Source organism: Eumetopias jubatus, unplaced genomic scaffold (genome assembly GCF_037043125.1).
Source record: "Eumetopias jubatus isolate StellerSeaLion01/CBP00866 unplaced genomic scaffold, mEumJub1_p1.0 scaffold_11, whole genome shotgun sequence".
Lineage (NCBI taxonomy): Eukaryota > Metazoa > Chordata > Mammalia > Carnivora > Otariidae > Eumetopias > Eumetopias jubatus.
The window spans coordinates 17,590,804-17,618,617 of record NW_028274817.1 but is presented as its reverse complement, the minus strand read 5'-3'; the positions used below and the strand labels follow the sequence as shown (position 1 = coordinate 17,618,617).

General features: G+C 42.9%; 2 protein-coding genes across 3 annotated transcripts in view; one reads left to right on the top strand and one right to left on the bottom strand.

Annotated features, from left to right (window-relative positions):
- The window catches only part of STK26 (serine/threonine kinase 26), a 52,963-nt gene extending 50,280 nt beyond the window's left edge, over positions 1 to 2,683 (top strand). The window contains exon 12 of the mRNA XM_028092694.1: positions 882 to 2,683. Within this exon, the coding sequence (XP_027948495.1) occupies positions 882 to 906 (25 nt within the window). The 3' untranslated portion in view covers positions 907 to 2,683. The remainder of the gene's footprint in view (positions 1 to 881) is intronic.
- A 1,913-nt stretch (positions 2,684 to 4,596) lies between these two features.
- FRMD7 (FERM domain containing 7) lies at positions 4,597 to 26,765 on the bottom strand. 2 transcript variants are annotated; one of them, XM_088028922.1, is made up of 11 exons: positions 26,667 to 26,765; positions 25,828 to 25,870; positions 22,969 to 23,047; positions 20,180 to 20,277; positions 12,793 to 12,907; positions 12,455 to 12,602; positions 9,876 to 9,971; positions 8,349 to 8,512; positions 6,933 to 7,001; positions 6,740 to 6,815; positions 4,597 to 5,679 (listed from the first exon to the last, which is right to left on the bottom strand). In XM_088028922.1, the coding sequence occupies exons 3-11, from the start codon at positions 23,019 to 23,021 to the stop codon at positions 4,597 to 4,599; spliced, it is 1,902 nt and encodes a 633-aa protein (XP_087885048.1). In that variant the 5' UTR covers positions 23,022 to 23,047; positions 25,828 to 25,870; positions 26,667 to 26,765. The 2 variants fall into 2 exon arrangements, with proteins under 2 accessions (XP_087885048.1, XP_027948491.2); XM_028092690.2 differs by having other exon boundaries at positions 22,969 to 23,002.
- Between the last annotated feature and the right edge of the window lie 1,049 nt (positions 26,766 to 27,814).

The window sequence follows — 27,814 nt, the reverse complement described above, 5'->3', positions numbered from 1 at the left end:
CAATAAAGTTCATACATTTAATTTTTACGTTCTCTTTTTAAACCAGACTTTTGTATGCATGCACACACCTTCTTAGCTCCAACAGAATAAAGCAATACTAATTCTAGTCTCAATCCCGTGATATATCGCTTCTCGGTGCATCTTTCTACTTGTTTATCTTTGTGATGCCACTGGGATCCAGTTGGAACAAACTATACGGCCTGTGAAATCACACGCTCTGATAGATCTTCTATCTGATGAAGCCTATTTGTCCTCATACACTAAACTAACCCCTCTTCAAAATCCCTTAGATTTTCATGGACAACTTCCCGCTCTTTTCCAATTTGCAAGCAAGTCAACTGGAGGTTGTCAAATCAGATATGGATGGGATTTTGGTTTTTTTGTTTGGTTTGGTTTGTTTTTTTTTTTTAAAGATTTTATTTATTTGAGAGAGAGAGAGACACAGCGAGAGAGGGAACACAAGCAGGGGGAGTGGGAGAGGGAGAAGCAGGCTTCCCGTGGAGCAGGGAGCCCGATGCGGGGCTCGATCCCAGGACCCCGAGATCATGACCTGAGCCGAAGGCAGACGCTTAACGACTGAGCCACCCAGGCACCCCGGAAGGGATTTTGTTTTTAAGTGGGCCCCACATGGAGCCTGAACTCACAACCCTGAGATCAAGACCTGAGCTGAGATCAAGAGTCAGACGCTTAAACCAACTGAGCCACCCAGGCACCCCTACAGAAGAGATTTTTGAACTTCTTTATATGTTAACGTCTACCTGATGATATTCAGTAAAAGAATTTAGTTTGCTGAATCAGTACCTTTATTGCAGAGTTCATACAGATGAGAAATATAAACATGTGTAGTTGTATATAGGTTTAAATTTTTCTTCATTTTATAGGTGTTCAGCAGATGAATCCCCCTAAGGAACTTATTATCGGCTTCTATTTCATATGGACCCAGAGAAACCCACCAAAGCTACTCCAAGCTTAACAATGCTTAACTCATGAGCTCCATGTGCCTTTTGGATCTTTGCAACATTGAAGATTTGGAAGAAGCTCTTCAACTATTTTGTGATGGTGTTTATCATTTTATATTTTAAAGAGATTATTTTGTAAGGAATAACTTTTAATACTATAGTTTCATCTGTATTCTACTAAATGTTGAGATACAGTTTTGCTTTTAGGTATCATTATTATTTAAGTTACTGGGATGAATACCTTTCATGTTTTGATCCTTAGTTAACTGTACACTCATGAAACGTACAGGTCTTTCAAAGTCATCCTAAATATTCAATGTTTGTAAATCATCAAGCCTCAAAACACTTAAAAGAAAAAAAACACAAGCATATTCTAAAAGTGACTATTGGTGGGGAGGTGGAAACAAGTCATTTCTTCTTAAAACGGAAGTTTTTAATAAGCTCTTGGAAATGAAACCTGAAAAGTATTGACTCCCTCTACCAAGTTGGGATGATTTTCCAGGCAGCTCAATGACGATCCCATTTGAGAGCCCTGTGTTTGAAGCATTTATAGGCAACATGTAGCAACAGAGGTACCTCTTGGTGTGCAGTATTGACCTTCTCTTGCAGAAGAGGCAGTTAACCCTTATTTAACATGGTTGGAAAATTAAAGCAATACTAATTAGCCAAGGATGGGTCTTTGGCAATACTGGAGGAATTTATCAGTCTTCATTTTTAAAATCTTCAACTCATATAGCATATTATATTGCTTGGATTTGGGGAGCTTAAGTAAAAGCTGATAATCATGTGATTAAGTACCTGATCTACAGGTATGAATATAACTTACACCAGCATATTTTTGTCATGGTAGTGAAATGTCCTATAAACTATTTATACATTTTTGTTCTCCATAATTATCCAGTACATAAGCATCATTTGTTCATTTTTGAAAGGGTATTTAAATAAGCATTTTCTAGTTCATATGAAAATAACCAGAGTACAGGATGACCTGTGTCCGTACAAAAGTTAAGTTAGACTGTACAGTTATTTTCAGTTATATTTATGGTACTGTTACATGGGTAATACCTTTTTTCTTTTAAGCCCAATATATATATTATGCCTGCCTAAGTTCCAAACTGGGGCTATATTTCAGTAGTTGTAGAATTATTGATATTAATTAGTTTTGGTAGTTAACGTTTTGTTGTTTGGATCTGCACAGTTTGGTTTTTGCACAGAAGTCATTTCTAAAAATCGGAATAATTGCCAAATATTAGAAGAAAGGTGTTCTTCAAGTAAAGAATACAGTTTTTAGTCAAAGTGGCCATTACCTCTTCTCTTTCTGTAATAATACAGACACTTGAATAAGTCGTGGTCATGTCATATGCCAAGAAAGTTCTTTTCATTGGTGCCTATACTGTAACAATTACTTTTAATGCTTGTATTTTGAAGTAATGGTTCAGTTGAAATTTTCACCTGCTATGTGACTGAAATGCAATTACAGTTTATAATTTGTAGAGGTCTAGAAATAATTTTGCAACTCATATCATGGGTTGAATGAATATTTTTGTAAAAGCAAAAGCAACGAATTTATAAATGGATTATTTGAAACTTTACAACACAGCTGCATCATGGATAGGAATTATATTGCTTATTCATTAGAGTTATTAGTCCTGTAAACTGTTTCTAGGCGAAGCATACTCCAATGTTGTGGGGGATTGAAAAATAAATATTTAAATTTCATGGTCCTCAGTGTTTGTTTTCTCAAGGTGGGGGTATGGGGCAGAACTTTAATTGTTTCAAATTTTGTCTCCTCTGCTCTTTAATTTGTTATTGGAACTTTAACACCAACGTCTCCATTGGAAACTAGAAGGTGTTCTTCAGATTTAAGCACTGATTATAGCTACCATGCATATCTGTCCCCCTGTCCTGACAAAAGTATTGGTAGAGTCCTCTTTCACTCAGAAATGCCCTAGGTTGGACAATATGTTGTGTGGTCACCCTAGTTAGGTTTTATTAGGAAATCAAATACAGATTTGAACCCTATAGTTCTCTGGGGAGAACAAATTTCACAAAGACTTCCAGAAATTGAGATGAGAAAGAGCATGTAAGCCTAAAGGAATTTGAGTTTGTCCTAGAGAAAAGGTCAAGGATGAACTTACTATAGCTCTGAGGATCTATAGGATTAACATATAGGTGACTGGGCTTCAATATATTATTATTATTAAATCGCTTTTTTACATTCATGTTACTGGGTAGGAGCAGGGAAGAAAGTGCTAGAATGTGGGAAAGGCTAGAGAAAGGTATATTAAAAGGAATTTTTCTGATATAAGGACAAAGAAAGTAAGAACATGATGCAAGCTGTGTGTGTGTGTGTGTGTGTGTGTGTGTGTGTGTGTGTGTGTACACATACACACACTTACGGGGCACCTGAGTGGCTCAGTCAGTTAAGTGTCTGCCTTCGGCTCAAGTCATGATCCCAAAGTCCTGGGATCAAGCCCCACGTCATTGGGCTCCCTGCTCAATGGGGTATCTGCTTCTCCCTCTCCCTCTGGCCCTCCCCCTCTGCTTCTGCTCTCTCCCTCGTTCTCTCCAGAATAGACTCTTGGTTCATGAACTCAGTCTGGTTTTAGCACTATCCTTCTTCTCATCAGCTACCCCAATTCTACCACTTCTCCCTCCCTGACTCTACGTTTTCCCCTGCCTCCTTCCTTTTTCTTATTAACTGTCCCTTCCCTTGGTAATAGACCAGAACCAATCATTTCTGAAGTTGACTAAAACAAAATGAAGATCATACTTGCAACTTCTTTTTTTAAATAAATGGATTTCCATCACTCTTTATTAAAATACCATTCATCTCATTTCCTTGCCTACATATACATGCAACAAGAGACGGCAAAAAAATAAAGTCTTGCAGGAGAAAGTAGATAAACCAACATGTTAATTTTTATCTGTCACTACATATAATAGATAGTTAAGAGTACAGAAGTAGTAAGTCAAACGTCATAATATCTTCATCGGGCATATATCTGGCTTTAGAAATTGATTAATTCATGAATTTCCAAGGTTTAGAATTCTTCCAAGTCCTAGATGCATTAAAAACTTGTATTCTGATGAGAGGATCTATGCCACCAACTTGTTCCTGAGGTATAGGAGGGCCATGCTCCCCCTAATAAATGTTATAAAAATTGAAGTCTTTAACACACGACAGGACCATTTTTACTGGAACCTTTAGTCACAGTATGGCTTAAGAACAAAATGACCAACACAGTCACAATCTACCAAATCACTAAAGGACATCAGAGGCCGATGCTATGCCAACCCATACTGTCACCATTATTCAGTGTGGAAGAGCCTGAACTTCATCGATAATGTCTCTATGGGGAAACGTAAAACGGAGATGACAAGTAGCCACCTTGCCTGACCACGGTGCTGGTGAGGAAAGGGTATGTTCCAGAGTCCCTTCAGAGGAAACTGAGGAGGGGAGCTTGAGGAACGAGGCAGCAGCTGGATCTTTAATAAGCTAGGTGCCCAAAAGTAGGAGATCCCCTTAATACCAACGAATGATAACTAAGAAAATGGTTTGTGCAGAACGTTCCTTATATTTTACCTAAGTTGGCAACATGGAACTGGCCCAGAAATGTTCACTGAGTTCACACTTTTAAGCTAAAAAGTAATTACATGGTTTTAGCAAAGTCCTGTCTTCAGCAGTTGGCGTATTGAAAGAAACACCTTCATCCTCTTCATCAAGCTGTAGACTACCAGAAGATAAGCGGATTCTGGCCATGGGTGACCTTGTTCCTTTGCCATACAAAGAGTAGTAGTCTGGTTTAAGAATTTCTGATTCTGAATCACTGGATTCACTAGTTACATACCTTTCTGTTGCTCCCTGATCCATTAAAACTGTTGGAAACTCCTGCTCTGCAAACATATATGTAAAAAGGTCAGCTTTACGACTCAGAGTAGGACAAGGCCCTAAAGGTCTAAATTCGGACCCAAAAGGAAAACGGATCGCTTTCATGTCTGATTGGCTCTGGGATCGTTTCGGGGTTTGCTCTTGAATGCTATATGCAAATGCATCTTCTAAATTTGGGTCTTCCGCTTCCAGATCTACGTTGATGTTGCTCCTACCACTAGTCCTGGCCATAGCTTCTTGGAGTTCTTGAAAGTCTTGCTGAAAGCTCTTCATTCTGACATTCCTTGGGCTTCTTTTGGCTGGCTTCATTGCAGCGGGCTCTAGACAGCTGTCTGGCCTTTCCCTTTCCTCTGCCATGACTGGGGACCGTTTGGGCACCTGGGGTGGTCTGTCCACATAAAAAAAGACTTGGGGAGGCATAATATCGACCTGCTGACCAGTACAAGGAATATAGGGCACATCTGTGTAAGTTAGCTGCCTTGCGGGACTCACTTTGCTTGCAAGGCCAGAAGATGCGCTCATGTGATTGTCAGCAAACTTACAGCTTGGTTGGAAGGAGCTCAGAGGACTCCTTTCCTCAAAGTAGTCTCTGGGATCCAGGTCAGTGCTAAAGACAGGGTCTGTATAAATAAAAGGGAAAGAGGAACTGCTTTGGGACTGATGTAACAGTGTGGGATCCGCCTCTGGTTTGGAACGCTCCAGCTCGGCTGCAAACGTCACCTCCACTGCTGAGTTTCTCCTCCTATGGTCTAGCACCGGCTCCGATGCGTGCACTCCATTCACATTTCGGTAATACCCACCGCCGTACGCTAGTCTCAAATCTTCCACCTTGCAAGAGAGGACATGTTGGTGAAAGAAGGGAAAAGCCATTTGGTTGGCGTGGGAGCAGGGATCTAAACGCCTTGAATTTCACAAAGGTATTTTTCACAAGGTCATATCGATCCATATTCTATTCCAAGGCTGATGAATGGATACAGAATGGGAAATACCTTGTACCATATCCCAATCCATGTGCTAAAAAATACACACGACAGTCTCCTTTCTCACTGCATCCCACTCCCTGCCTCTGAGTTCTCCATGTTCTTCAGCCAGCGTGGGACTCCAGGCAGTATGGTTTAGTAGCTCATTTATAAATGAGCCAGGGGTTCTGCCTTCTGGTTCTGGCTCTGCTGTGTAACCTTAGGTGGGCCTCCTAACCTCCCTGCTCCAGCCTCCTCCCTATTCTCTGTAAAATGGTGGGAAGGAGGGCTATGCATGAGAGGGTCACATGTTAGATGGCACCTTCCAGCATTATACCTCTGTGACGCCTTTGAAATAAAAACTGCCTATGATTTGAATGAAGACATGAGAGTTTGTGAGACCTATAATTATTTTTTTTTTTAGGGAGAGCAAAAGCAAAATAATTACCATGGTTAATGCTTATAAAACTCAAATGAAGCCATCATCTCATGATTCCAGGAGAATAGCACTTTGTTCTTGAATTAAGTGACAAAATTACACAGCAAGAGTACTTTAAAACGTTAACCCAAGACCTTGGAGCTTCCTCTAAGCCTTAAAATTTTTCATTAGGTAAAAAAAAAAAAAAAGCTTTTTAGTTTTAGAAATTCATTTGGATCTGCATTTTGCACGATGTTAGCAATACAAGTTGCAATTTAGAGATGCGCCAGATCCTTTCAGTCCATAAGATACACACCAGTGGTGATTTATTAAATGGTCTTCTATTGGCTGGAAAGACTGAGCTGACAGACCTCCTGAGGAGGCTAGCCTAACTCAAACAGAGTCGCCTTTTTACACACCGGGACATTCTGGCAGAATCAATTCTTAAAAGCATTTGACATGTAGATGCAGTACATTTATCTAAAGAAGAAGGGATTTTCAGAAACCTTACTTGTTTTGACACATCAGAGAGGAGGTCCGGTGAGGACCTGCATTGTCGCTCATGGTACTGAGATGGGTAATGTTTCCTGCAATCCGCAAACAGAGAAGGAATTGAAATGGTCTGCAAGCACATACAGAATACATAGAAATCTCTACATTCAGCTTAAAATCAACATGAGAGAGAGAGAGAAAAAACCATGTACCTCTCAAATGGCAAGCTCCTCAACCTCCCTTTCTTTCCATATTCCAAAAGCTGCCTTTGGGTCCTTCCACTGTGGTAAAGAATGAGATAAGACATTTTATTAACACCACTCAGGCTACTAAAACTCCAAAGCTTCATTTACTGTTGGAGTCAGGAGTCCCAATGAATGACATAGGCCATGAATCTTTGACCATCACAGTAATGATACTACCCGCTTTTTCAACTATCAGGCCTAGAGCAACCTCAACTTCTCAGAACCCAGATTTTTAAAAGCTTCGGAACAAGACTATATCACAGTTAAAAATTCTGGCCTTGAAAATGAACTGACTCTCCTATAAAGGCCTTTTCCCTACCTGCAAATTTACACACAATTTCTAATAAGGCTATTTATCCAGTTTCCCAATTCCTGACAGAAGAAAAACAGCTAACTAAACAGAAGAGGTTCGCTCCAGCCAGACCATACACCAGCAAAGAAAGCCAGCCGACGGCTGGGAGAAACGCAAGAGCCAAAAAAGAAATCAGGAAAAATAGTAAAACCCAAAAAGTCTGAGCCATTTATCACTGAGGTGCAGGGACTGTCGTGCCTCCCCCCACCCCCAGGCCATCGCCTCCCCTGGATAATAAGTGATGTTTATATTAGCTCCGGTCATTCAGAGAAGGGCAAACTATGCTCAGTATCATCTGTTTAAGAAGGCGGGGATTTGTAAAATACATTTTGGAAAGATTCCATCAAAAAACATGTATGTTTTTAAGATCTCAGTTCTTACTGAGGCGGGCTTCCACTATTTGAAAATCCCCTATGGGAAACATTCAATTAGAAGGTGGGTTTTTTGTTTTTGGTTTGGTTTTTTTGTTTGTTTGTTTGTTTGTTTTTTAAATCTTAGCTAAGAGTTTTGAAGCCTTCTTCCAAAGAATTCCTAGGCTGGTGTGTTCGCGTAAAAACGAGATCATATTTTCACCTTGCTTCCATTCCTCCAAAATGTCCCCTGCCGCGAAGAGCCTCTACTGCCATACTGCTCAGCGTTCTGCCTCCCTTAGCTCCTCCAAGCCTGTCTCCCCACCTGTCTCTCACCAACCACCACCAAACAGATGTCGTTGAGCTTTCCTTTCCATGGCTTGCACAGAGGTTGTGATATAAGGAAAACAACAGGTTCATTAAATACATCTTCTCAAACAGCATAAGACCCCCCCAATCCTTGCCAATATTCTGATCTAGCCCCTTAACTAGGGTGCTTCCCTCCTCCTGTCTCCCCGTTGGGAAATATGGACCTCATGTGTCACACAGAGAAGGAGCAGTAAAGGGGATCACCCTTTAAGTGATTCTTCATTGCTTCTAGAATTCAACGCCTTCCACTGCCTTCCACGTTATTGAAAAGAAGTTGTGTGTACAGTTGACCTATGTGCAATATTTCATTACCTATAGCGGAAACTGGAACCCTTGCTGCACAGTAGGGCTTTGGGCTTGGATTTGGGCTCTTCAGAAAGTCTGAAGAAAGCATGGTACTCCACACAGGTCTTCCAGAAAGCCTTGCAGGCATCTCGGCTGGCCATGGTGAACTCCAAGGTGTCCTTGCACAACACCTGTGTAAACCAATTTCCATCAAGCCAAACATCCTTCAAGACTATCAAAGAACTTCGAATCCTAGTGCTTTCCAAACTGTTGGTCCAGGGGCCCGTGCAGCTTCTGATTTTCCACTTGGCTCCCTACAGGCTTCACACCTACTAAAACCAAATGATTGGCAACCTTCCGAGGAACAGACAGGGCCACTGCTCAAAAACAGAGCCCTCTCTGAGAAGCCAATCTCACTCTGGAGCCCCCGTACCTCAAACACATTTTTACCCCCTCTTCTCTGCCAGGAACATTTTTATGAAGTTGTAAATTAGGTTAAAATGAACATCAAAGGACATCCTTTCAAGGTGACAAGAAGTTATAAATGACCAACAGGAAACACGGGGAGGAGGCGATTTCCTTACAGATGGTAGGCTTTATAGGATAATTACATGTATAGGCGTCTTTTTAACATACCAGCTAGAAACATTTAGTCCTCCCTATGCTGCCCTGTTCTACAATGCTCTATATTGCTCATTTAGCATATCCTAATCTGCTCTAGGGGAGCTTAGCCTTTCAGACCTAAAGTTCAAGTTTTCCCCATCCCCCCGACCCACTCTATGACCCCCATTTGTGCATGCGTGCATGCAGCCCTGTTTTCTGCTGAGCCCCCCTTCCCTCATTCCTTTCCAGGTTCCCACATGCAGCCCTGGGACACTCCACAAGCTTCACACTGGAGACAGTCTCCTGAACTGCTCAAATAAACACTTTGGTGTAAGGCCACACTACTGCATCCTCTGTAGGTCAAAAAATTAGTTGATACACATTTTTCATTTCCTTTAGAGTCACAAAAGAACATCCTTTCTAGTACCTTTGTCGTACCCTGTACAATGCAGCCTTGACCAATAAGAGCTGCTTTTGCCTAATCTATACCCCCACCCCCACCCCACCTCCGCCACATCCTGCTTTGGCAAATAGTAGGTGTTCAATTATTTGGCATGTACTCGGTGTTCAGTTATTTTTGTTTAAGGAAAGGAGATGAAAATATAAAATGGGGCAGATAACAGCAAATAAACATGTCCATAGTCCTAGATCTGGTCACTTCCGTTTGATTATCAAATCCCTGAAAAAAGAAAATGGTTTTTAAGGAGACTTGCCTTTCATTCCAGCCACCCCGTTTTCCCACTAGTTTATTCATTCTGAACTGCCAATAGGATTTCTTGGTGTTTTGCCTTGAGTAAAAATATGACTAACGCTCTGGTTTATTTATGTAGAGGTAAAAGAGAGAGTACATCACCCTTCAGCTTTCACCACTCACATTCAGACCATTTGCTGAAACAACCAAGAAATCCCAAGTGAACAGAAAGTGAAAGAATTTATTAGAAAGCTACTTACCAAGATGTTGGCATGAAGTTTGATGAGAAAATGCTTTCTCTTAAAACTCAACTTGCGGATTTTAGCCCAGTTGAAAGTATTGATCTTTGTATTTCCCTGTAATGACAGGCATGGCAGATTTCAAGGTGAATGTCAGCACACGCTGGTTTGGAAGACAATGAGAACCCGTTAGAAAACGCACCTCATGCATGGGACCATCCTACCTCTTGCACAGACTGATTCTGTCCTACTAGGTAGAAGCTGTGGCCAAAGAAGGCATTCGAGGGAGACATAAGGCTGCTCTGAAGTGCAAGCAAGAAGGGGTATGCCTGGGGAAGGTTTCCAGCCAGGATAGGGAGATCATGGGAGGAAGGGATGACTGCCACCCCATTTACACAAACACCTTCCATGGCTCCTCACTGCGTGTGTCTTCAAGTCTAAACACGTTTGGCTGGGGTGTCCTGCCTCAGCTGTATTGAGCATCCAGCCTTCTATCCCACTGATCCTAAAAAACACCCTTCCATCCAACCCTGTACCTTCCTTCCCAGAGGGCTCCTCATTCTTCTTACCCAGAACTGCCTTCTCCCTAGTCAAGCTGTCTTGCCAGTCTGGTAGCATCCCCTCTAAAATATTGTTATATATACTTATATCTATATATAGGTACATGTTGTATATAGTTATATTTATCCATTTGTTGGTTGGTCGGTTGCTTGATATTTGTTTGCTGACGTGGTCCAAAAATCAAAGGTATACAAAAAATATATACATCGAGAAGTCTCGCTCCCACCACCATCACTCCTGTATCTGTCCCTCTGTACCCATCTATCCATTCTCTATGGGTAACCACATTTATTAGTTTCTTATGTATACTTGTCGTGCAACTTCAGGTCGATAGGAAAGATTAGCTTTTGATTACTGACTGATATTGATCACTATTTCTCTGGTCTCTCCAAATAAATTGTGAGTATCTTAATGACCAGAGCCATAGGTCAGGCTTAATGTTAGTTTGTTGACTGTGCCATCCTTTATCCTTCTTGGGGCCTTTGTCTGTGTGCCCTTTGTCTGGAATCCCCTCCCTCACCTGCCAACCCTATCTCTTTGATCTGGACAACTTCCTCAGGTCTTGGCTTAAATTTTTTTAAGTTTATTCATTTACTTATTTTTAGTCATCTCTACCCCGATCGTGGGGTTCAAACTCATGACCCCGAGATCAAGAGAGTCGCAAGCTCTTCCAACTGAGCCAGCCAAGGCACCCCCTTAGCTTAAATGTTAAACCCCTTTCACATGTGTTACCTTAGCACCCCATACTTCTTCGAGCACAAAAACATAGCATTTGTTTAAAATTACTTGTCTCATTGTCTGTCTTTCCCCTGTTAGAAGGCAAGGTCCATGGGGCACCTGGGTGGCTCAGCCAGTTGAGTGTCCGACTCTTGATTTCGGCTCAGGTCATGATCTCAGGGTGCTGGGATCGAGCCCCGTGTTGGGCTCTGCACTCAGCAGAGAGTCTGCTTGAGGATCTCTCTTCCTCTTTCTGTCCTTCTGCCCCTCCCCCTGCTCGTGTTCTCTCTCTCTCTCTCTCTCTCTCTCTCAAATAAATAAATAAATAAATAGATCTTTAAAAAAAAAAAGACTTTGTAGAATACAAGGTCCACGAAGTCAGGATCCCTCCTGTTTACCTCTGCAGCTCTAATATCTGGCACAGGGGGCTATACAGTAACTATACTGACGGAAGGATGAATGAATGAATAGTTGCTGCCCGACTCTGTAAATATACTCAAACCCATTGAATTGAAGAGTTAAACCAGATGAATTGTATAGTATGCAAATTATATCTCAATAAAGCCGGTTTTGTTTGAAGAATGCAATACCGAACACATACAGAGTACTCAGTACACAAGTATTCTTTGACTGGATTTGGGGTGGGACAAAATAGACTGGCTACATCATTCCACACTGTCCACAGAAGTACTCCCACCGGAAGAGCTCCCAACTAACACGACGGCCTTGCTCCCCTCCGCTTCCCCATTTTCTCCCACGCAGTAGGACCGATGGGGGGAAGTTAGAGTGGAATGGGTAAAATTCCTTCCTGGGGGAACAGCTATGCCTGTGGCCCACTGGGTCTTTTGCCCACCCGTGTACTCTCGTGCTGCAAAGTTTACAACCTGAAACATGAGAAGGCCAAGATTCTTCTAGCTGAGTCTGCACCTGACCCGTCGGTGACTTGCTTTGGTGCTCTAATTTGGTCCCTGTGGGTTGTTTCTAGTAGATTTGGACAAGGTGAGTGCACTTGGTGTCACAGCCGAAGCTTTTAGATGCCAAAATCCATATTCGTATTTAGGGTCTACAAGTTCCAATGGGCCTCTTGACTTTCTCTCTCCACCATGCTGGCCCGATCAAATGTGTGAGCTCCTCAGAGTCAAAACAGTCCGTCAGAGACCACAAAGGGAAGCAAAGCACATCGAGGGGAGATATTCACAAATATCCCCCCCCTTTCTGGCTGGTGGTGAGACTGAGGGGCGAGGTCACCTCAGGAACGGACACCCACGTTGGAACCAAGGTAACACCCAAAGCTGCAGGCCTTTAAAGGAAAGAGTTGTTACCCGTAACACCAGTACTCCCATGTGAGCGACAGCCAGGTGGATCTGCATGCCTTCGCCGTCACTGGCGGGGTGAGGCCTGATGCCGTACATATCCAGCTTCCTTGCTATATCCAGTAGCAGAATGTCAGCTTCAGCTGGGCTCCTGCCCCTGCAAAGGGAAAGAATTTATGAGCCTAATAAATGCAGCAAGAAAGACACCTCCGCCCTAAGGGCTCCGTGAGGAGCTCAGTGTATTCTTGAGCCCGAAGCTTCTCTGACTTAAGGATTTGCTTTTAAGAGTCTGTCCCCAGCTTTTGTGTTCCCTGCTGGTGGAAGCTGGTGCTGGCTGAAGTACTCACACGTGCTTCTGATGAAAGTGCATGATCTTGCTCTCTAAACAGTCTTGGTTTGGTAAGTAGCGGGTTTCTGCCAGATGTTTCTTATCTGTTTCTTCATGAAAGTCTCCCAGTTCTGCTGCATGACAGAGAAATGACATTTTTCACATTAGCATTGAGGAGTTTAGGAATGGAGCACTCAGCAGACCCTCTGGCCTCCCGCAAACAGCCCTTTCTTTGCAGCCAATGTGGCCCTAGGCTCCCCCATGCCATGCCTTATATGTACTTATATTTTAGGATATGGGGGGGCAGGGAACTGAGTCTTTTTCAAATCAGAAGCAGTGCATTGCTCTGAAGTCTCAGTATAGTAAATCACAGGCACCGTGTATGTCTTACAGGCTCCGGGATCACAGATGACTATTTCATTAGTTCCTTCTTCCACACTCTGTTTCTGATCTTTTTCTTCTCACCAGTCCCTGTTATGGGTTGAACTGGGTATCCCTCCCCCCACCACTGCCCACCTCAAATTCATGTGGAAGTCTTAAACCCCATACCTCAGAATGTGACTGTATTTAGAGATAGGGCCTATAAAGAAGGGATTAAGTTAAAATGAGTCGGTAGGGTGGGCCCTAATCCAATCTGACTAGTGTCCTTATAAGAAGAGGAAATTTACCCCTGCAGAGAGACACCGGGAACACAGGTGCACAGGGCAAAGGGCAGGTGAGGATGCATCCAGAGGGCAACAATCTGCAAGCCAAGCAGAGAGGCCCCAGAAGAAACCAAAGCTGCCGACACTTCAGGCTTGGATTTCTAGCCTCCAGAACTGTGAGAAAATACATTTTGGCCCTTTAAGCCCCCTGGTCTCTGGTATTTTGTTATAGCAACCCTAGCAAACTCATATGGGCCCTTAATCTCACTCCACCCTGACTGTATATTATCAGAAAAGGAGACTATAAAAGCCAAGTACTGCGCAAGCCAGCCACAGCCATTCATCACTCTGTACGAAACGAGTAAAACCCCAGCTATCTGGAATCCCCAGTAAATGAATCATTCTGGAAATCATTCTGCCTTTTCCAAATCACTGGCTGCTTATCCCTGATCATAATCTACTCTTTTCTAGATGTCTCTAGTTTATTGTTATAAACATCTGGCATCGCACAATGCCTACAGAGGTGATTGGGGTATACAGGAATATCTGCCCCTACAGTTAATGGCTTCAAAATGTTTCGATTCTTGAACTATTGTGTCTTCTTTATAATTTTTATGCCTTTTCCCTCTCTGTCAGATTGATATGAATCATTTCCTGGTTACTGACTTCCCCCGAAAAGGTCTCCACACTTGGTTGTAATTATGACTTCTAACTGAGAACCTAGATATCCAAAACTATTAGCATTTTATGAATTCTAAGAGTAAATACATTCTCCGTGAAATCCTGTAACTAAAATACATGGACATGGGACACTGATTTTGAGCGCTGGAAACTTACTTCCTCTTTTCTCTTGATTTTTTCTTACATTTTAGACAGATGACATGCTCATGACAGATGAGGTATGTAATGTATATTTTTTAGAAGTCACATTATTAAAAAAATAAAAGCCACATTATAATGAAAATCCTCATATAACAAGCTTTTTTTAAAAAGGCCAAATCAATGGCTTTTTAATTTATTTTTTGCCAAAATTGATAAACATACACATCTCATTAAAACACAGTCAGGCCCATATGATTTCACTGATTAATTCTATCAAATATTCAAAGAAGATATGAAGACCAGTTCTTCACAAACTCTTCCAGAAAATAGAAGAAGACATATTTACCAATTCATTCTATGAGGCCAGTATTACTCTGATACCCAAACCAGACAAAGTCATCACAAGGAAACTACAGATCAATGTACCTCATGAATACAGAGGCAAAAATCCTCAACAAAATACTAGTAAACTGAATCCAGAAACATAAAAAAAAAAAGGATTATACATCATGACCTAGTGGGATTTATCCCAGGATTGCAATATCAGTTCAACTTGTGAAGATTAATTAATGTGATATACTATGTCAGTAGAATAAGGGACAACAAAATACATTATCATTTCAAAATGATGCAGAAAAGCTTTGGAAAACATCCAACACCATTTCATGATTAAAAAAAAAAAAAACCATGCAGGGACACCTGGGTGGCTCAGTCAGTTAAGCGTCTGACTTTTGATTTCAGCTCAGGTCATGATTTCAGGGTCATGAGGTCGAGCCCCGCATCCAGCTCCACACGGGGCATGGAGCCTGTTTAAGATTCTCTCTTTCTCTCTGCCCCTCACCCAGCCCCTGCTCTCTCTCTCTTTCAAAAAAAAAATACAATAATAAAAAAGTTTTTAAAATCCAAGAAACAAGGAATAGAAGGGAACTTCTTCAACCTGATAAAGTTTATCTATGAAAAACCTACAGCTAACATCATAATCATACTAAATGGTGAGAAACGGAATGCTTTCTCCTATGACCAGAAACAAGACAAGGACGTCTGTTCTTGCCTCTTCTATCCACCATTGTACTGGTGGTTCTAGCCGGTGCAATTAATCAACAAGAAAAAATATCAATAATTTGCACTGAAAAGGAAGAGATAAAACTGTCTTTACTTGTAGTCAACCTGGTCGTGTGTGTGGAAAATCCTGGGGAATCCACACAAAACTCCTAGAATATAGGAGTTCATCAAGGTAGCAAAATAGAAGATCAATATACAAAAAGTACTTGCATTTGCATACACTAGCAGTGAGCAATCCAAAAATGAAACTAAGAAAGTTCCATTTACAATAGCATCTAAAAAAATAAAATGCTCAGGAATAAATTTAACAAAAAGAAGTATAAGGCTTGTATACTGATGATTACAAAACATTGCTGAGAGAATTTTTTAATCTCTATATAAATGGAGAGACATTTGGGGATCATGTATTATAAGATTCAATATTGTTAAGCTGGTAATTTTGCCAAAATTGATCTATAAAGTCAATGCAATTCCCACCACTTTTTAAAATATAAATTGATAGATGATCTTAAAACTTATGTGGAAATGCATTGGATGCAAAATAGCCAAAACAATTTAGAAAAAGAAGAATGAAGTTGGAAGATATACACTTTCCTATTTCAAAACTTAATACAAAGCTACAATAAAAATAAGACAGTGTAATAATGACATAAGGACATATAGATCAATGGAACATAGTTAAGAATCCAGAAATAAACCCTTACATTAATGGTCAATTGGTTTTTTTATAAAGACACCAAGACAATTCAATGGGGGAAATGATAGTCTTTTCAACAAATGGGGAAAATGGACAACCACATGAAAAAAAAAAAATGAAGTCGGATCCCTACTTCACAACATACACCATACAAGCAGACAAAAAAAAAACAACAAAAAAACTCAAAATGTCGTATATCTAAATCTAAGAGGCAAACCTACAAAGGCTCTGGAAGAAAACAGGAGAAAATCTTTGTGCCCTTAGGTTAGGCAGAGTTCTTAGGTACACCAAAAGCACGATCCACTAAAACATATTGAGAAAGGGGAATTCTGCCAAAATTAAAAACTGTTCCACTCCAAAAGCCAGGATTAAGAAACGGAAAGTCAGGCCACCAAGCTGGAGGAAAAATTTTCAAATTACATATCTCATAAATGATTTTTAATCAGAATATATAAAAATCTGGCTGGTTTAGTTGGAAGAGCATGTGACTCTTGATCTCAGGGTCGTGAGTTTGAGCCCCACGTAGAGACCACTTTAAAAAATAAATGAATAAAATTTTAAAAAGGATATATAAAAATCTCTTAAAATTCAGTAAGAAGACAATCCATTTTAAAATGGGCAAAAGATCTGAAAGGCATTTTGCCAACAAAAACATAGGGACTGTTAATAAACAGATGAGAAGGTGCTCCATATCATTACTCACTAGGAGAATGTGAATTATAATTGCAATAGGATATCTCTTCATATCCACTAGAATGGCCACAACCAAAAAAAAAAAAAAATAGATAATACCAACTATTGGTGAAGATGTGGAGAGATTGGAAATGTGATACGTTTCTGGTTTTATTGTTACAATTTGGAAAACAGTTTGGCAGTTTCTTAACATTTTCAACATAAATTTACCTGAAGATGAGGCAATTACCGTCTTAGGAATCTATTCAAGAGATAATGAGAATGTGTCCAAACAAAGACTTGTACATGAATGTTCATAACATTATTCCTATTAGCTAAGCTGGAAACAATCCAAATGTCCACAGTCAAGTATAGAGATGAACAATATGGGGCATGTCCATAAAATAGAATACTACTCAGCAAAAGAAAGGAAGAAACCACTGCGATTCATGCTAGAACATGCATGAATTTCAAAAATCTTATGCTGAGTGAAACAAAGCCACATAGATGCAAAAGACCACATATTTTATCATTCTGACTGAAATGTCTAGAAAGGGCAAAATCTATAGAAACAGAAAGTAAATTAGTGGTTACTGGGGCTGAGTGCGGGAACAGGGAGTCACTGCAGATGGGCACGAGAGGTCTCTCGGTGTGATGGGAATGTTCTAAAACTGGATTGTGGTAATGGTTGTGCAATTTTGTAAATTTACTAAAAACTGTTGAGTTGTAGTCTTTAAAAGGGTGAATTTTATGATAAGTAAATTATACCTCAACAGAGCTGTTTTTGCTCCCTCGCGCGCACGCGCTCTCTCTCTCCCAATAAATAAAATCTTAAAAAAATAAGACACACGCACACACACATCAACCCTACTACTTATTAAGCGCAAGACCCTGACCCTATGTTGACCCTAGGAAAACACAAGAATGCATAAGACTGCTGGTTTTTCACTCCATGCAAGACTATGACAATCTAGGAGGAGACCTACAAAACACAAATGAGTAAATATCAGCAGTCAAAGAAGATAGCAAATGTTCTGAGCATCTTCACTGTTACCAGTGGCCCAGAGTACCATCACCTCTTTCTACTGCAGTGGCCTCTTCTCTGGTCTCCCCACTTCCCCCATTCCCTCGGAAGGTTTTCACCCTGGCAGCAACATGTTCCCATTAAAACCTAATTCAGATCATCTCATTCCTCTGCTTAACATGCATCAGTGGTTTCCCATCTCATGTGGAGTAATGTTCTAGGTCGTTAATAGGCTTCTAAGGCCCTCCACGATGACTCTCCCCCACCCCCCAGCTCCACCAGCCACAGAGCCTGCTTAAATGTTTCTTGAACACTCCTGGCACACTCCCACCTCAGGCCCTTTGCACAGGATGTTCTCTCTGCCTGGAACAACCTTCCAGCCGATTTCTGCAAGGCTTGCCCCTCTCACCTCCTCCAAGTCTTTGTTCACGTGTCACGTTCACAATGAAGCCTACCCTGACTACCTTATTGAAAAAGTCAGTACCCACCCCCAGGATTCCCCATCTTCCTTCCATATGTGATTTTCTCTGATGCACTTACCACTTTCTAACATACATGACATATTTCCTTATTTCGGTTATTGTCTGATTGTCCTCCACTGCCAAAATATGAGCTCCATGAGAGCAAGGCTTTGTGGTGTCTGTTCACTTCACTGCCGTGTTCCCCGCACCTATAACAGTACCTGCCACGTGGTAGGTGCTCAATAAGTTGTTGTTGAATGAATGACAAAGAAGTTACTAAGAGTGTTCATAAAAAGGATGTGTAAGAGAGACTTAGGCAGATGAGGTCAGCATGTGGAGATTCTTGAGTGCCTAGGACATAAATATCGGACGAATGAATAAATGAGCAAACGAATGAGCCGCCTGCGGATGTTCTGCACACTGCCTTAGCATCCAGTGACATGCACTGTGAGGAGTGGGACTCATTGAAACTTTAGATTTTTCCCTATGGAAAGAACTTGTATTGACAAAATATCCTCTAGAAAAACTGAAGCCCTCTGTGCTATGCCTCAAATGGCCACTAGGGAATGCCCAAATCCATAATGCTCAGCTATTAAAAATGAAATTGGGCTCCCCAACAGCCACAAGAGGCTGTTGGGGAGCCCAAGTCATTAACAGGCTGATAATGAAAAAGGATAAGTCTCCCAACATTGTTTTGTCTATCCGCCTTACCCCGTGCCTCCCACGGGCCAAGCATTCAAAGCCCATCAGTGTGACACGTAGTTTTCTGCCACCTCTCCTAAACAGACCCTATGCTTGAGCTGTACCTGAGCTGCGTCTCTGCCCATCACATGTGCCCCTTTAAGGTCCAGCACAAAAGCCACCTCCTCCAGAAGCCTTTCCTGATTACCATTGCTCCCACTGTCCACTGCATTCCTGATATCCTGGGGCTATTGTCACCTGTCCCAGGCAGGCATCCCTCGGTAAACACTGATTTAGATACTGTCTCTCTATCTATCCAAGCACTTCATTCTGGTGTTCCCAGTGAAATCAGAAGGCTACCAGCTCTGGCCTGTCAGGAAGGTCAGGGACAGAGGTCAACGCCAAACTCGTGAAACAAGCCAAAAAAATGACATTATGATCCTGCAAAAGTGGTAAAGAACAGCCTATTCTTGGAAGGCCTCTCTAGGAGAGATAGAGTCCACCAGCCATAGGAGACGAAATACTATCTCCAGCTGCTTCGACCCCGGCCTTAGGGGTGCAGGAGAAGCCTGGCCTGCCCAGCTTCACCCCCTCCCAAGCAGGCCCCCACCGTTCCCCGGGTCTCCTTGTCCCTGCCTTCATTATTCAGCCCTAGTCCAACTACTTGGCTGCCAGCAAATGGGGAACTCTAATAGACGCCTGGGGCCTTTTTCCCTTTTAGCGTCTTTCACCTGCTGTCCTCTGTGCTTTGTTCTCCAGACTCATGATAAAGAGCAACGCAAAAATCCCATCAAACATGACAATGTGCTGCAGAAAGCACATACCAGAAATGCATCCTGGGGCAAGCAGAGAGAGTGGAGCTTGCCTGGCAAAATCCATGCCGGGACAGATTAGTCCAACCCAGCTCCAGGACAGCAAGCCCCAGGCCGGGGGTGGGGGTGGGGTTGGAGGGGGGTGGGGGGGTGGGGGGGTGGAGGAAGTTACACCATGATAGCAAGAAAATCGGCATTTACTTTTAATCTATGCAACCACTCTGTGAGAAGGTACTCTTCTTGTCACTATCCTAAAGACTAGGCACCTGAGGCACAGACAGGTGAGGGGACTTCACGCAAGCCTGTAACAGCTAGAACATAGCAGGGACTGGATTTGGAATCCAAAGCTGAGTGACGATAATGTCCAGCCTCTTTCTACTGGCCCATGCGGATTCCGTGCACCTTTTGCAGGCTTTCTCTCCTCCAAAAGTCCTAACACAGGATGGGCACAGGAGGGGGGTGGGGTGCTCCGCTCCTTTGCTCGGTTCTCTATCTGCCTGACAGGTCCCAAAGCCGACGTTTGCTACTTACATTGTAGGATGTGAGATACCATCAACGCTGTGCAGTTCTCACTGCATGGAAGCCTTCCTAGAGCCAAATCCTTCTTTATTTGAAGAGTAAAAAGATACCTGAAAAGAAGTTGGGGAAAAATCTCTTGAGAAAGAAACAGGAACAAGAGAGAATCATTTCCTTTCTCCCAGATCCAAGATGTTTCAAGAAAGAAACGGCACCCCCAGACAGTGAGATGTCTTTTTGGGATTGTGACTAATGCATAGGCTTTGCTTCAGCCCCAAACCAGCCCCAGACCACAGCTCGGCTGCGGCAGCATTTTGGCAGGCCTCACAGCCATTAGGAATCACCCCGGCTAAATCCTCCTGCCAACTTGAGGGAGTTGGCCAATCGTCCTCTTGTGGCTTCTGCCACGTAGCAAAGCCACATACATACCCAGCCGGAGAGAAAGGGAGATTCAGCAAGACCAAGCCCGCTCGGGCCGCTGTTTACCAAATGCTCTCAAGCACTCCCTATCAAAACAACTTAGGTTGGTGGGGCAGGAACAATCACCCTCATTTCACAATTATAGAAAGGCAGAGCTACGTGATTTTGGCAAGGTCATTTTGCCCGAAGATAGTGAAACTGTGGCCAGATGTCAGGTCACGCACTGAACTGAGGCCTCCTCCTATCCAAAAGATTGTGTTGCAGAAATCAGGGACGTGAGGCCATGTTTCACCCGAACCACCTTCTCCATATCACCAGAGCCCGGCCCAGCTCTTGGCACAGAGCAGGCAGGAAATTCCTATGTTCTGAATGGAGTGAAGCCACACTGCCCTTTTGCCCACGGAAGGTTCGTCAGGGACCCAGAAAGTGCAGGTAGGTATCAGAGCTTTGCCAAAGCGATTGCATTTGCCCCACACTTTTAAGCCCTTATCAGAAGAGAATCAACTTTTGAAAAGATGTGTAAAAAGAAGATTCTATCATTGACTGCTTTCTTCCGTGGTCCAAAATTGGTTCCAATATTTTATTTTATACACTCAAACATTCATGGAGTATCTACTGTGGGCATTTCCCAATATAAGATGTGCCTTTCTAAATAACGTTTTATCTGGACTTTTTTAATTTAAATCAATTAAGCCTTGAAGGCAATGTAGTAAATCAAAATTAATTGCAGGTGATAGATAAAAATCTAGATTAGAAAAAACAGGTAAAATTAGTAGGTGATTATTCAATTTATAAATGCACACTTCATTATAAACCTTCAAATTATGAGCTCCCCTAACGGGCTAGAAATGACTCAATTAGAAAATTTATATTTGCATACCACTCTCAGAAACTCATGGATTGGTCCCAAACAAGGCATCCTTGTGAAGTCAACTATGGTTAAGTATCTTCAACGGAGGAAAAAATAAAGGAAGTCTAAACTTTGCCATTGCCTGCTTTTAAATATAGATGTAAATGAGAATAATAGGCCCCGAGTGCTAAAGGGAAAGAGAATCTCATTTTGCTCCTAGCAAGCAAGAAAGGAAACTTCTTGTCATTTGACACGTTCCTTGCTATTAAGAGGGCAGCTGCCTGCTACAAATACCAAATCCTCGCTCTGAACAGCTGATGAATCATTTATCATCGCATTGATTTTCTCATTCTCTTTTTTTTGGCGGCGGGGGGAGAAAGTTTATCTCCATTAAAATTGGTCATAATGTGAGACTCAACTGAAATGGGTTAGCGAGTGCAAACCGATAGATACCAAGATATCGGGTTATCTGGGAAAGTGGCCTACAACTCACAAATGTGGAGAGAGGGGGCGAGCCAGTGACAGACTTGTGAAAAGTGACGTCTGCGGAGCCCCTTCAGCAAACAAGGCCCCCTGTACAAAAGGGGCAAAGAAGAACTGGACTTGTTATGATGGGGAAGGCCTGGCCAAGTCACTCTAGCTCCCGGGACCGTTTCCTCCTCTGTAGACCAGGAGGGCTGGGCTAGATGATCGCCTATATCCCTTGTAGGGTAAGATTCTAGAGTCTAGCAAGCACATTCAGGTTTGGAGGAGTGTTAGGTTGACAATGCATTTTTGGAGAAGTAGGTTTACGTTTTGATTTTGAAGGGCGTTGTATATAAGTATAAATATACTTTTTAAAAAATGCTTTATACTGGAGACTTTTTAACTTTTTTATTTTTATGAGTGTAAAATATTTTACCTATCTAAAATTATGAATAATGTATAATTATAAATGGTTGTTAAAATTATATAAAATTATGAATAATTTATAATTATTAAAGAATTATAATAAAATTATCAATGATTTATATTATACATGATAAATAATTTATTTAAATCATTCTTTAGACTTTTTATTTTTTTACTTTTTAAATTTTTTATAAGTAGACGTCATTATCACTCTCTACCTATGGGATGCACACACACACACACACACACACACAAACACACGCGCGCGCCCGGTTTTCAATATCCACAGAAATTAGCTGGTATCACATTTGTGCCATCAAGCAGCCCTCTGGTTAGAACACAGATGCGATGAAGGCAAGCGCTCTTACTGTGGTAGCAATTAATGGCAGAACCCCCACGCGGGCACCCAGGCTGGCTGCCCTGCTAGATGCCACCCTTCCTTCTCCCTGAGGTCCCCACCCTTTGGAAGATTAACACTTTGGGGACCAGCCAGGCCCATCTTCTCTCCAGCTCCTCACCATCTCCCGGAGAGTGACTGAGAGCCAAGCTTTCCAAAGAAGGCAAGAAGCCCATTCTCTGATAAATGGAGAGTAATGATTCTTAAGTAATACCATGCAGCAGACACACAGGGAAGTTACCCTACCTTGTAAGCTCTTCTCGAAGATGTCCCGGGTCCACTGGGAAAAATTTCACCATAAATTTGAAAACAACCTCCTTAGGATCTTAAAACACAATATCTCCATAAGTTTTATTTTAATGTCCATCACAACAGTTCCAGGTCTTTCCACACACACACACACACACACACACACACACACACTTCCCCCTGTCCTCTCTCCCCCTCTCCCCATCACTCCCTCCCTCAGACTTTTCTTTTAAATTTCAATTTTTCACATTTCTAAGGTGGTGCTATCTCTGGATTGTGTCTTTATGTGGATAGCAATAGGGAAAGTTCTCCTGCCCCCGTCTACCCTCTCTCCCTCTGAGTTTCTTTTTGTAAAGCTGTGCCTCTTTCTGGGCCCTACTGGGTCCTTAAGAGGTGTCCCATTTAAAAAATAGATACCACTTGCCACTTGGGATTCTGCATTCCTGGCTGAGAGAAGAGCCCAGCTTTAGAAGCAGGTGATTATCATCTGGCATCAAGCATCTCAGAAGGGGAACTAGAAGTGGATGGACTGCTGCTGCTTTGTTGCTTAAAATCTGCTTTAAGAAAACACATCTACTTGCCTTCACTCCTATTCGCATTTGAAAAGAAGAAAAGAAACTCTTTGCATCAAAAAGCAAACGCATCCGTGCACCATTAGCAGCATGCGTTCAGCAAATATTTGTCAAGTGCCTATTCTAGGCCAAGCATTGTCCTAGGCGAGTACCGGGAATGGAAGGGCAAGCCCTCATAGCCGGGTAGAAGAGGCAGCCCCGTAGACCGCTGCGAGCACTGAGTACCGAGCACCGAGTACCCGGCAAGCCCGAGAGGGAGGACAGAGGGCTCCGGTTAGATCGGAACTGTAGATAAACAACGATAACGCAAGGACATCCTTACACGGAGAAAATCTTTCTTTCTTAATCTGAAATTCCGGTTTAGGTGGATATCTTTTCTTTTCTCGGAGAGCCCTACGCCTGAAGGGAGTTGGCCACAGTCAGGAGAGGTAGGAATACGAAGGGGTCAGTGGCAGCGGGCCGGCTAGACAGGCAGGGGCGCTTGGCGGAGCGGGCTTACGAGTTCGGACTCCATTCTAAGGGCAACAAGGAGCCGCGGAAGCACGTGACGCCGGAGCGTGAGGTGGTCACCTTTGTATTTTCAGTAGCTCCCCTCGGAAGTAAGGTAGAGGACGGATTGGGGGAATCAGGGAGGAAGCCGTGGGACTAATGTGACAGACGATTAAAATGCGGTGGGAGGGGGCGCCTGGGTGGCTCAGTCGGTTAGGCGTCTGCCTTCCGCTCAGGTCGTGATCCCGGGGTCTTGGGATTGAGCCCTGCATCGGGCTCCCTGCTCGGCGGGGAGCCTGCCTCTCCCTCTCCCTCCGCTGCTCCACCCTGCTTGTGCTCTCTCTGTCTCTCTCAAATAAATAAAGTCTTTTAAAAAAAATAATAATAAATAAAATGCGGTGGGAGCAGACAGAACCAACACGGAGAGGGCAGGTAGAGCGAAGAGACACCCTAGGACGGCGTTTCTCAAAGTGTGACCGAACTCCCCCTGCATTCAGAAACACCTGTGGAATTTGTTTAACATGCAGGTTGCCTGCCCCCAAACCCGGGAATGAGGCCCGGGAATCTGCATTTGAACAAGTGATCCTAACACACACTGCAATTTCAGAACCGCCGCACTAGGTGCTGAAATACGGGGTGGGGGTGGGGGAGATTTCGTACATAGCAGGCACTCGAATGTGAACTGAAACAAATGGACAAAGTCTGTGGCATGATAAAACTAAAACATCTTCGGGCAGAAGGTGAATGGCATTGAAGATTGACCTTATAAGTAACAAGGTCAGGTTGCCTAAGATGGGCCAGCTGGGCACTTAGAGTATTTTAAGTTAAGGAGCTCAGTGGGTTAAGTGTCTGTCTTTGGCTCAGGTCCTGTTCTTGGCGTACTGGGATGGAGCCCCTAGTCCGGCTCCCTGCTCAGTGGGAAATCTGCTTGCCCCTTCTGCTTTGCTCCCCTCTACTTCTCATTCTCTCTCTCTCTCTCTCTCAAATAAATAAAATCTTTTTTAAAAAGATTGTTTTGAATTAAAAGCAATCAAAACCCAGTCAATTCAGGAAATGCTCTTTACCTCCCCCTCAACTGGTTAAACTTAGATTGGAAAGGAGAGCCTGTACCAGGAAGAGAGCTATCACCTTAGATAACTACATTCTAATATGAACTAGGTGTGGTAGACAGGGAGGGACCTCCCGAGGCCTGTTTGATCAAAGTCCTCTATGTCCCATTGTTTCTGAGTGGGTCCCAGCCAACATTTGTTTACCAAACATTTACTTTTTCTTCTTCCTGTGAATTGCTTTCTTTCCTTTTGAAGTGCCAGACCCCTACCCCCTTCTTTGTTCAGGATGACACACTGGCCTCACTTTGTCTGACTGTCTTGGTAATTTCCATGTCTGTGTGGCCTCCCCATACGTACGAGATTAAATTTGAATTTCCCCTGTTCATCTGTCTCGTGTCAATTTGATTCTTAGTCCTGCTAGAAGGACCTTGAAGGGCAGAGGAAATTCTTCCTTCCCCGGGGGACATCAAGGATGCTCCAAGGCTTGAGCCAATCCCCAGAGAGCTGTCACTACCCGAGTTCTTCCAATCTACCCAAAGATCCAGCAGCATGATTTTTTTTTCATCTTGGGCAAAATTAAAATGATTTTTTTAATTGCTACACTCACTGACCCTGTGAAGGATTAAAATAATGCCCCAAAGCCCTTTTTCTCCCCTTATATTTGGTGAGGAATAGCGCGGTGTCGCTGAAATGTTTTCAAGTTGTAACTGGGAATTAGATCCCTTCAGTTGATTTCCCATACTTACTTTTTACTTGCTTTGTGATGGGCTTCAGCAGTTCCAACCAGACCTGTGATAACATTAATGAAAAAAATGGGTAGGACATGGCATTTGAGTGCGGCTTTTTTTTTTTTTTTTGGTAACAGATAAAAGTCAACACAAAATAAACAAATACCAAGACTATTTAGACCCCCTTCTAAAGATAGATAGAAACAGCAGTGTCAAAGAGATGACGTACCTACACCACACTCAATCAACCCCCTTGTATTTTTCCAGTGACAGTGAACGTTGTTGATCTATAAACTCTTTGCTGTTGACATTTGAATCACTGCTCCCCTGCCTAAGTAGGGTGACAAAGGTGTCACATCCAAGGCTCATTAGTTACTACAAAGACTAATGAAGGCATTTGGCTCTGCATTTGAATCCTACAGCCCCCAAATGCCACCTTAATAGATCTAATGAGCCTTTCTGGGAAGGTGCCAGATAACAGATATGCCAATGCAGGACACAGAGAATGTTGGGAGCTGAGAGAGGGGGAAAAAAGAGCCCCCTGAATCCTCATTGGTGAGGTTAGGAGTCTTCATTGTGGAGGCTAAGGTCCAGCGTCTGGGAAATCAGAACGGATAAAGCAGAGGTTGCTGTTCTCGGGGTGACAGAAGAGGAGCAGAGGGGAGAAGAGTTTGTTCGGTAAACTGAGGTGATTTTAGATAGGCAAGGAGGGAAACTTGTTATTAAATCCAGGCATCTTGCAAGGGTTTGAACGCGTTTTCCTTTCTCAGTCAGGTTTGAGCCCTACGTCCCCAGCCACAAACTGCATTTTAGAGGTAATTGTAGACACAAAGAACCCTATAATGAAACCAACTTACATTATTTCCAGAATGGCTACAGAATTCTAATCCGAAATACTCCTTTTCAGCAAGATTTAGGTGGCTGCAACTCAGGTTAAACAGCGCCTTCCCGGATGACTTTTGCTAAACAAAACAGAGAGAGCACAGCAGAGTTTGCATTCCTAACCTGATACTGTCAGGCAGTGCGGAAGGAAGGGTAGGAGCCCCCTCCAACTCTCTGCAAACACTGTTTCTTGTAAGCACCGTTTAGACGTCCTGCATCCTCTCAGAGGACGATGTTTTACAGATAAATACATGCATCTACCTGTAGATTGTTTTAGGCGCCCCCCCCCTAGAAAAGCCTCAGACTCATGACAAACCCTCTTGGAAAAAGAGAGCCTTGCACTCAACTAGGGCAAGATTTGCAAATCTACCCTTTCAATGGAATTCTTTAATCAATTCATCCCACAGGCAATTTGAATGATTTCCCCCAAACTGACAGATAGTTTAATCAAGATGCAAATCTGACCTGCTTAAAACCCCTTCTGTGGCTCCCCTCAGGATAAAGTCTATACTCTGGCTCAGGAGGCTGGGCCCTCTCTGCTTCGCGTGGCCGTGCCTGCCCCTCCATCCTCTTCTCTCGCCCCTGCTCCTCGCTGGCATTTTCCTTCCTAATAATCGCAGCCTGCTCTGCCCCACACCTGTCAAGTGGTTTCACACCTCGTGCTTCTGCTCCTGTCATTCCTTCTCCACCTTTCTTTGGCTTGGCTCACTCCTCCTCAGCTCGGATGCCGTCTTCCCTGGAGAGCTTGCCCTGATCCCGATCAGCGACAGGTTGAGTCAAGGGCAACCTCTGTTCTCCCAAGCACCCTCGCTTACCCCACACGCGGCACTCTTAACCCAGGTGTCTGTCTTCCCCATTCGACTGAGTCCCTTCATAGCAGGGACCTCGCGTCATTTTTCTTGTGACTCACCATGGCTAACTCAGAGCCTGGCACCTACTAGGGACTCTTGAATGTCTGTCGCCCTGACATCACACTGGCCCACTGAGTCACATGAGTTCCTTGAGTAGACTTCACTTTGCATCCTTGCCCACCAAATCTCCCACCAATTCATTCACATAAGACCACACATCATTCCCCGCCCCCCCAAAGCCCACGGACACGGTGAGCACAAAACAGCCCCTT

Excerpts from the sequence above, each read along its gene's own strand:
- FRMD7 (XM_088028922.1), bottom strand. The coding sequence starts at position 23,021 with ATGGTGAAATTTTTCCCAGTGGACCCGGGACATCTTCGAGAAGAGCTT. Across the intron at positions 12,908-20,179 it reads GGTATCTCACATCCTACAAT|CAGAACTGGGAGACTTTCAT; the intron begins GTAAGTAGCAAA and ends TCTGTCATGCAG. Across the intron at positions 12,603-12,792 it reads CACTTTCATCAGAAGCACGT|GGGCAGGAGCCCAGCTGAAG; the intron begins GTGAGTACTTCA and ends TTCCCTTTGCAG.